At 66.6% G+C, this 9094-nt stretch overlaps 2 protein-coding genes across 3 annotated transcripts; both read left to right on the forward strand.

The window, feature by feature from the left end:
• The first annotated feature begins 42 nt into the window (after nucleotides 1-42).
• LOC142086264 (protein ABHD14A-like) lies at nucleotides 43-3913 on the forward strand. Of its 2 annotated transcripts, XM_075159112.1 has the most exons (5): nucleotides 43-502; nucleotides 637-752; nucleotides 1119-1354; nucleotides 1622-1800; nucleotides 3836-3913. In XM_075159112.1, the coding sequence occupies exons 1-5, from the start codon at nucleotides 255-257 to the stop codon at nucleotides 3861-3863; spliced, it is 807 nt and encodes a 268-aa protein (XP_075015213.1). In that variant the 5' UTR covers nucleotides 43-254; the 3' UTR covers nucleotides 3864-3913. The 2 variants fall into 2 exon arrangements, with proteins under 2 accessions (XP_075015213.1, XP_075015212.1); XM_075159111.1 differs by lacking the exon at nucleotides 3836-3913 and having other exon boundaries at nucleotides 59-502; nucleotides 1622-1981.
• ACY1 (aminoacylase 1) lies at nucleotides 3865-8594 on the forward strand. Its single transcript, XM_075159108.1, has 14 exons — nucleotides 3865-3973; nucleotides 4615-4679; nucleotides 5242-5346; nucleotides 5454-5548; nucleotides 5741-5817; nucleotides 6084-6173; nucleotides 6421-6477; nucleotides 6583-6656; nucleotides 6761-6810; nucleotides 7006-7150; nucleotides 7234-7302; nucleotides 7396-7475; nucleotides 7757-7817; nucleotides 7959-8594. The coding sequence occupies exons 1-14, from the start codon at nucleotides 3865-3867 to the stop codon at nucleotides 8121-8123; spliced, it is 1242 nt and encodes a 413-aa protein (XP_075015209.1). The 3' UTR covers nucleotides 8124-8594.
• The last annotated feature ends 500 nt before the right edge of the window (nucleotides 8595-9094 follow it).

Raw genomic sequence — 9094 nt, forward strand, 5'->3', positions numbered from 1 at the left:
GCGGCGCCGTGAGGGCCGGGGCCGCGGGGGCCGCATGTCCCGGCTGGAGCTGGGGGGCGGCGGGGTCGGCAGCCAGAGCCAGCGGGAGCTCGGGAAGTCGGGGCCGAACGGGGCTGCCAGCGCCGGGCGCGGGGGCCGCAGGCCAGGCCGGAGCTAAAGAGAGCACCGTGGTCTGGGGCCTACCCCCCCCGCAGCAGGGGGGTTTGGGGCTTCCAGCTCCTCGCTGCCATTTTCCTTCTCCAGGGAGAGCGGAGATGCCGCTCGCCCGCAGCCGCCTGGGGCTCCTGCTCCTTGGGGTGCTCCTCACCCTCGTCCTCTACCTCCTGCTCCCGGCCGCCCAGCATGAGCAGCACTTGGCTGGCGCCCGGCCTGATGAGGGGAAGCGGGGCCGGCGGGCATCCAACGCCACTGCGCGAACGGGCATGGCTGCGGGAGAGCCCCCCATCTTCTACAGGGAGGTTTCTGCAAGGCCCCAGGCCGGTGGCACTGCCAGCCCCGGGAGGTGGGTCAGCCCTCCAACTCCTGTGGTGGAGGAGGTGCCCTGGGGATCGGTCTCCACCAGCCCTCATGGCTGCTGGATGCCTGCGGGTGCGGCATCTTCCCTGAACCCCTTCCCGCCTGTCTTCCCCACCGCAGGCCCGATGTCCTGTTCCTGCACGGCCAGGCGTTCACCTCTAAGACGTGGGAGGCCTTGGGCACGCTGGCGCTGCTCGCCGGAGAAGGCTACCGTGCGGTCGCAATAGATCTGCCTGGTAGGACCATGGCACTGCGTTTAAATTGATCCCTCTGGGCAGCTCCAGTCCCTCACCTCAGCCACCACTGGGCTCTGGACCTCTTTAGGGAGGGCTCTGGACCTCTTCAGACAGCTAGCGGTGGTCCCTGGGGCAGTGTGCCTGGGATTTGGCTTTGCCCCAGGGCACTGACCTCCGTGGCCACCCAAACCCTTTGGCTGGGGTTGGCTTGGGCCGGCTGGCGCGTCGCTGTGGCTATACAACTGCCGGGGCTTGATCGGGTACCCATTTTTTGCCAAGCCGGCTGAGCCTCGGGGGGAGAGACCATTGCAGGCTGCACAATCCCCCCTGCCCCGCGCCCACCCTGTGCCCTCTGCCCCATGCCAGGCTATGGGGATTCGCCCCCGGCGGAGACGGTGGCCACGGCGCAGGGCCGGGTGGCTTTCCTGGACCATGTCCTCCAGGAGCTGGGCATACGAAGGCCCGTTCTTGTCAGCCCCTCCATGAGCGGCCGCTTTGCCCTGCCCTTCCTCCTGGCGCGGGGGGACCAGCTGGCCGGCTTCGTGCCCGTTGCGCCTGTGGGCACCAAGGACTACGCTGCTGAGCAGTACCGGCGGGTCCAGGTGAGGTGGGTTGTTGGGCCCCTGCGGGGTCCCTGGATGCTGGCGAGCCTCGTGGGCCAGCTGGCTGTAGGGTGGCGGGTGGCCCTGTTTTGGGGTGAGTGAGGGGACCTGTGCCTCCCTCCCAGTTCATGGTGGGGCTGGCACCTGCCTTCCCTCGCCTTTGCAGCCCCCCGTGGTGACAGGTGGAGGTGGGCATAGCCCAGGGGAAGCATGGTGGCCATTTCCCCCTCTGACAACCGCTCTGGTTTTCTCTCTCCCCTTACCAAGACGCCCACCCTGATCCTGTATGGTGACCGTGACATAAGCCTGGGTCCCCAGGCTCTGCATAGCCTCTGGCACCTCCCCAGGCACCGCATGGCCGTGGTGCCCGATGCTGGCCATGCCTGCTACCTGGACAAGCCGGAGGACTTCCACCGGGCCCTGCTGGGCTTCCTGCGCCAGCTGAAGTGAGCGCCGCCTCGTCCCCTGCCGAGCAGAGGATGGGGGGCCGGGGCGTCCCGAGGGACTGGGAGGCACACGTGGCTGGTGTGAGGGGTGCTGTTCTCTTTTGGGGTGTCCCCAGGGTGGCGGGGGGGGACTGAGGGTGTCCCTTGCTGTCAGGAGGCCAATAAACTGATGCTGCTCTGGTTTCTGCCTGTGTCCCCAAGCGCCGCGGGGCTCCCCGGGCTCCAGCCCCATGTCTCTGCCTCCTCACCCTGGTTCGCCCCGTGCCCTCTGCCCACCTTCGCCCTGCCCATCCCGTGCCCCGGGCTCCAGCCCCATGTCTCTGCCTCCTCACCCTGGTCCGCCCCGTGCCCTCTGCCCACCTTCGCCCTGCCCATCCCGTGCCCCCGCTCCTCCTCTGCCCGCCCCCTGCCTGCTGCCGGCTGCGGGGCGGGCCGGGGCGGAGCGGAGCGGGGCCGAGCGGGCGGAGCGGGGCCGGGCCGGACCGGGCAGGCGCCGGCGGCAGCAGCGCGGAGGTAGGGCCGGGGCGGGCGGGGGTCCGGGGAGTGGGGACGGGCCAGCAGCGCCCGGCAACCCGCGGGGAGCTGCCCCGGTGCCATCGTACCCCCCAAACCTGCGCCCCTCGCCACGGTACCCTGCACCCCCCTCGCACCCCTAACGGCGTTATCCTTACACCCCCCCGTGCCCCCTGCACCCCTAACCTCGGTACCTTGCACCCCCCTGCACCCCCAACCGCGATATCCTGCACCCCTCTGCCCTCCTGCTCGTGCTACCCCTGCACCCCAATAATGCGACCGCTGCACCCCAGCCCATGCAGCCCCCTGCACTTCCCTGCACCCCTAACCACGTTATCCTTACACCCCCTGTACCCCCTGCACCCCCAACCATGGTATCCTGCACCCCTCTGCCCTCCTGCTCATGCTACCCCTGCACCCCAATAATGCGACCACTGCACCCCAACCCATGCAGCCCGCTGCACTCCCTGCACCCCTAACCACATTATCCTTGCACCCCCCATATCCCCTGCACCCCAAACTCGGTACCCTGCACCCCCAACCATGATATCCTGCACCCCTCTGCCCTCGTGCTCGTGCTACCTCTGCACCCCAATAATGCGACCACTGCACCCCAGCCCATGCAGCCCCCTGCACCCCCCGCACCCCTAACTCCAGTACCGTGCACCCCTCTGCACCCCTAACCCCAGTACCCCTGCACCTCCCCTGCATCCCTACCCATGGTACCCTGCACTCCTCACAGCCGTAACCATGGTGCCCCTGCACCCCCTCTGCACCCCAACTGCAGTACCCCTGCACCCCACTATGCCCCCTCCCTGCACCCCAGTCATGGTACCCCTATACCCCACCTGTACCCCTTTGCACCCCTAGCCACAGTACCCCTGCACCCTTAACTATGGTCCCCCCACACCTCTCTCATAGCCCCTCTGCACCCCCTACTCCCATACCCCCCAGTGTTCCCCTTCACCCCTCCTGCTGCACCCCCACGTGCCCCTCAGCATCCCGCATCATCCTGCTTCCCCTGGCCTGCCCCCTTTCCTTACCTGCACCCCCTTATACCAGCATCCTGCCTTCCCTGCCTGCACTCCCCCACATCCCCCTGGACCCCCCACTGACTAACCCTGACCACCGCGTGCCCCTGCCCCATACACCCTTCTTCCCCCCGTAACCCCCTTCCCCACCTTGTTGCCCCCTTTTCCTCCCTACTAGCCCCCTACACCCTAGCTAGCCCTACCCCACGGCTCACCGCTCGCCCCACGCCTGGGCATCACAGCTTGCCCTGGCACCGCATTTGGGGCAGGAACATGCGCTTTGTGGGGATGATGAAAGGATGGCTTGGGGGGCACACCCCATCCTGCCCCGGCGCCCAAGGGGGGGAACTTCTCCCGTGGTGGCAGTGTCCCAGGACTCGCATCGGGGAGACCTTTGCCCTGTCCCGCTTCGGTTTCTGTGACGACCGAGCTTGCCGGCGGACTTTGGAGGGGCCGGTGGGTGATTAACCATCTCCCCGCTCTTCCCCCAGGGCTTTGCAGCCCTGGTCCCCGGCCTGACATGGCACCCGGGAAGCCCGGGAAGAGCACGGGGGCCTCGGAGGACCCCTCAGTTACGCTTTTCCGGGAGTACCTGAGGATCGACACCGTCCACCCCAAACCTGACTATGGTGAGGATGGGGGGCACGGGACGGGAAGCTGTGCGGGGATCTGGCAACGTGGCTTCTTCTCGTCTACTTTGCAGCTCTGGTCTTTGGACCTGGGTGCCCAAGTCCTCGGCCGGGTCTGTTTTGATCGTGGTGTTAAGGAGCGGACACCTTTGTGCCTTATCTCTGCTGACACCTTTGGTTGGGGCAGGGACGTCTGGAGTGCACCCAGAGTTGCCATTTGCTTCCTCCATCCCCAGGAGGGCCCCCCTTCCCACACTGCTCTGGCTCCGGGACAGATGCTTGTAATAACCCGTTTAGATCTCCTTCCGTTAATGTTTCCATCCTCCCACTAAAATACATCGAGATTTTTTTATTGGTGAGGAGCTCCCAAAACTCCTACGGAGGACTGTCCCCCCTGAACTTGCTCCCTTCCATTTTTATTCTTCCATGTTCCCCTAGTCCTCGCCCCAAAGGGACAGTGACGAGCCACTCCTGTCCCCATTCCTGGCCATCTCTCGCGCTCAGGACCTCCGTCATCGGCCCTTTCTGGTTACCCCTTTCCTTGGCCTGGAAACCCTGGAGAGCCTTGGGGTCCCTGGGGGGTTGCAGTGAGAGGGGAGGGAGATGCTGACGTAACTCCGGGCATCCCCTCTCCTCCCCAGATGCGGCTGTCCGGTTTCTGGAGCGCATCGGCACCGACTTGGGCTTGGCCTGCCAGAAAGTGGAGGTGAGTGAGGCGAGGAGCAGCCCCCAGTCTGTCCGTCTGTCCACCCATCCATCCGTCGCGCCCAGGTTCTTAGCGTCGGGGCTGTTCCCCTGCCCGCCACCCCGGAGCTGGGCAGGAGTGAATCCCCTCTGCCTGTAATCCTCTGCCGACCTGAGCCCTTCCTTAAGCCTGTATCCGGGCTGGTCCCTGCTGACCTTTGCGGCCGCCTGTGCTATGATTAGCGAGGGACCTGGCAGGGTCACGTTGCCTGGGGACATCCCTGCTGCTGGGCACCGGCTGTCCCAGGGGACTCCCGGGCACCCGGGGGAAGACGCCAGCTTCGTCTCCCCTCCTCCGTCTGAATTGCAGCCAGGTCTCGCGCCCGCGGCCGGGCTCCGTCTGGCTGCGGGGGGTGCAGGCATGCCTGCTCCTGCTGCCTGCCCTCTCCCAGCGGAGAAAGGGGTGACCTGCCAGGTGGCATCAAGAACTTTTCCCAGACTGATGCTTTTTGGCTCCAGCCTGCTGGTCCCAGCCCCTCTGTCCCCAGCCTGGACCCCGGTGACATCCTGCCCTTGTCCCACAGGTGTGCCAGGGCCGCGTGGTGCTGATCCTGACCTGGCAGGGCACGAACCCCCGCCTGCGCTCCGTCCTCCTCAACTCCCACACCGACGTTGTGCCCGTCTTTGAGGTGCCGGGACAGGGCAAGGGGTGGGACCGGGAGAACTGGGGGTGACAGGCGAACGGGAACTGGTGCCCGCCGTGCCCCTCTGCCAACACGGCCGCTCTTCCCCACAGGAGCACTGGACCTACCCACCCTTCGAGGCTGTTAAGGACTCGCAAGGCAACATCTACGCCCGGGGTGCCCAGGACATGAAGTGTGTCTCCATCCAGTGAGTGGAGGGCTCTGCACCTGCCAGAGGAGCGGGCACAGCATGAGGGTGCCTCTGAGTGATGCAGGACGGGATGCCACCATCCCCAGGGTCCCTGGGGCTATGGATGCCACCACTTGACCCGCCCTGGGTGGCTCAGGGCGCACCAGCCCCTCTCCTCCGTGATGCCCAGGCACCGCCTTTTGCCCACAGGTACCTCGAGGCCATCCGGAGGCTGAAGGCTGAGGGAAAGTGTTTTGCCCGCACCATCCACCTCACCTTTGTGCCTGGTGAGTCCCCAGGGTGTCCCCTCTCAGGGGGACAGGAGGGGCTGGCAGCTGGGTGATGCTCTGGAGTTCCCTATGGTGTGGCAGGGCGCTCCCCTGCCAGCATCTCTGGATTTTGAGCTCCCCTAGATTGGGGCTGGAGGGGTTTCCAGGTCTGAGGACATCGGGTGCGCCGGTGGCACCTAGGCTGGCGTGGAAGGAGGACCGGGGGGTGGGCCGGGGGACACCCCAGTTCCCTCCTCCACGCCAGGCTCTCTCCTGCACTGCAGACGAGGAGGTGGGCGGACACAAAGGCATGGAGATGTTCGTGCAGCGCCCCGAGTTCAGAGCACTCAACGTGGGCTTCGCCCTGGATGAGGGTGAGTGGTGGCAGGGCTGGCACGGGGACATGTCTCCTCTTGGCACACAGCCCTCTGCCTGTTGGCATCTCCCCCCAGGCACCAGCACCCGGCACGGCTTCTGGGGACCCCCTCGGGGGCTCCTTCCCCCAGCCAGTGACACCCACACAGTGCCAGCCTGGAGGGGAGATGCTGCCAGGGCAGAACAGAGGGGGGCAAATCATGGCACCCCTGTGCCCCGCTGACCCCCCGTCTGTGCCCACCACAGGCCTGGCCAGCCCGTCCGACACCTTCAGCGTCTTTTACGGCGAGAAGAGCCCTTGGTGTGAGTAACTGCGTGCCCACCGCCCCGTCCCTGGCTCTGCTGGGCACTGGGCACTGGTGCCCCGGGCTTTCTGCTCAATGCCTCCCTCTCCCCCCGCTGCCGCAGGGATAAAGGTGAAGTGCGTGGGCAGCCCTGGGCATGGGTCCCGCTTCATCAGCAACACGGCGGCCGAGAAGATGGTAAGAGAGGGTGTAAACACCCTGCACACTCCCCTGCCTGCCCTGGGGCTGCCAGGCGCCTGCCCGCAGGGCTGGTCCTCACCCCCCGGCCCTTCCCTCCCCAGCACAAAGTCATCAACTCCTTCCTGGCCTTCAGGGAGAGCGAGAAGCAGAGGTAGGAGATGGGCAGCGGGATGGTGGTGGCTTCAGTTTGGTCTGTGGAGGGGCTCCTTGGGATCCCAAGCCAGGCCCTGATCCGGCACCGCCACCCTGTGCCTCAGTTTCCCCATTTGGGGGTGGTGGCGGGGTGGGGCAGTGCTTCCCCTCCTCCCTGGGTGGCAGAGGGTGACTCTCCCTTGCGTCCCCCGAGGCTCAAGTCCGACTCAAGCCTGACCCTAGGGGACGTCACCTCGCTCAACCTGACCATGCTGGAGGGGGGCGTCTCCTTCAACGTGGTGCCCTCCGAGATGGCGGCCAGCTTCGACATCCGCATCCCACCCACCGTGGACCTGAAGGTGGGCGTCACGCCGGCCCCACCCGGGAGGGGAGTGGGTTGGGGGGTGTCCTGCTCACATCCCTCCTCCGATCTCTGCCTCAGGCCTTCGAGGAGCAGGTGGCCGCGTGGTGCCGGGGTGCTGGGGACGGCGTCACCTATGAGTTTCACCAGGTGAGGGGTCTCGGCCACCCGGGCGCATCGTGCCTGTCCCTCTCCTGCCATGTGCCCATCCCCTGCCCCTCACCTGCCCTCTTGCTCTGTCAGAAATGCATGGACCAACATGTCACCTCCACCGAGGAGTCGGACCCGTGGTGGAAAGCCTTCAGTGGGGTCTGCAGGGACATGTGAGTAGTGTCCCCAGGAAGGGCAGGAGACCCTGGCGGGGGACATCCTCTGGTGGGAGCTGGGGGGTCCCTGTGGGTCTCTGGGGTCACGACAGGGGTTGGGAGGAGGTGCTCCATGCTGTGCCAGGGCATTTCCCTGTGCGCCCCCAAAAGGGGTGGGATTGAGTGTCCTGCAGAGCTCAGGGACCTTCCCGGCGTGGTCTCTTTGCCCGTGGGGTGGCAGGGGGACAGGGGACCTGGCTGCTCCCGTGCCCATGCTGACGCAGGGTCTTGCTTATCAGGAAGCTGCAGCTCAAGCTCGAGATCTTCCCGGCCGCCACCGACAGCCGCTACATCCGAGCGGTGAGTGCGATGCCAGCCCACCCATGGGTCCCCCACCCGGGGTGAGACCTGCAGCCCCAAGCAGGAGCCATGCCCAGGTGGAGGGGGGCACGCGGTGCACATCCCCGTCCCAGCCTCACCCCGTACCCCCTCCATCCCCAGGCAGGACACCCCGCTATCGGCTTCTCGCCCATGAACCGCACCCCGGTGCTGCTCCATGATCACAACGAGTTCCTCAACGAGCAAGTCTTCCTGCGGGGCATCGACATCTACGCCCACCTCCTGCCCGCCCTGGCATCGGTGCCCCCGCTGCCCGCCGAGGGCTGAGCGCCCTGGCGAGAGGCCGGACAGGGGGGGTGCCGAGCAGCAGGACACAAGGCTTTAAAAAGGGGGCAGGGGGTGGGCACAGCAAATGCCTGCCAGTGTGCCGAGGACCCAGCTGGCATCATGCCATGTTGGCTCTGCTCAGGGCTGGCCCGATGGTGACGCCTGTGCCGAGTGTCCTGGTTGTGCCCTTGAAATCTGGGTCCCAGCCATCCCCCTGGGGGTTGTGTCCCCCTTGCCCAGGTACCACCAGAGCCCCGTGCCTGGGTGCCTGCTGTCTTTCCTGGTGTGGGCAATGCCTCCCACAGTCCCTGTGCCACCTCTGGCTGTGCTGGCTGTGGGGTAAGGGACTGGTTGGTGCCCCGCTCTGCCTGCCTGTGCCTCGTCCTGCCTCCCTGCCCGCTTGCCGGGGCAGCTGGGGCCAGTGCCCCCCATCCTCCCCGTGCAAGTCAATAAATCTCCTTGGTAAGCAAGGCCAGGAGCGGGGGGGTCTGTCCGTCTGTCCGTGGCGCTGCCCGTGGGGTCTCGGGGAGCCCAGGCACCGTGGATTTCCTTGGCGCAGTGGGGTCTGCTGGAGCGCTCCCCACTCCCCTGGGTTTGCTGGGCTGGGGGTCGGCGCTGTGGGCAGGATCCTGCCCGGGCAGGCTGTGGGGCTGCTCCTCCGGAGCCTCCACTCCAGATCAGCCTCGGGGTGCCGGGGGGAGCAGGAGCAGCCAGCGGCGCTGGGGTTCATCCTGCTCCCTCCCTCCCATCAGCGTCTGCTGCCGTGCCGCTCCCCCAAACCCTCGGGTGCGAGCAGGCAGTGTGCGGGTCCGGGCAGGCAGCCTCTGCTTATCTGCCAGAGCTGCCCCGGGCTGCACCTCCTCCTCCTCGCTCTTACCCCACTCCGCGCTGCTCTCCAGCACTCAGGGGTGCTGGGTCTGTCCCAAAGCCACGCTGTGCCGCCCGCCCCTACCATCTTCCCTCGGGAAACT

This window comes from Calonectris borealis, chromosome 10 (assembly GCF_964195595.1).
Source record: "Calonectris borealis chromosome 10, bCalBor7.hap1.2, whole genome shotgun sequence".
Classification (NCBI taxonomy): Eukaryota; Metazoa; Chordata; class Aves; order Procellariiformes; family Procellariidae; genus Calonectris; species Calonectris borealis.

Coding starts and splice junctions, on each gene's coding strand:
- LOC142086264 (XM_075159112.1), top strand. CDS start 255: ATGCCGCTCGCCCGCAGCCGCCTGGGGCTCCTGCTCCTTGGGGTGCTC. Junction 503..636: donor GGCACTGCCAGCCCCGGGAG/GTGGGTCAGCCC, acceptor TCCCCACCGCAG/GCCCGATGTCCTGTTCCTGC. Junction 1,355..1,621: donor AGCAGTACCGGCGGGTCCAG/GTGAGGTGGGTT, acceptor CCCCTTACCAAG/ACGCCCACCCTGATCCTGTA.
- ACY1 (XM_075159108.1), top strand. CDS start 3,865: ATGGCACCCGGGAAGCCCGGGAAGAGCACGGGGGCCTCGGAGGACCCC. Junction 5,818..6,083: donor CCACCTCACCTTTGTGCCTG/GTGAGTCCCCAG, acceptor CCTGCACTGCAG/ACGAGGAGGTGGGCGGACAC. Junction 7,818..7,958: donor ACAGCCGCTACATCCGAGCG/GTGAGTGCGATG, acceptor CTCCATCCCCAG/GCAGGACACCCCGCTATCGG.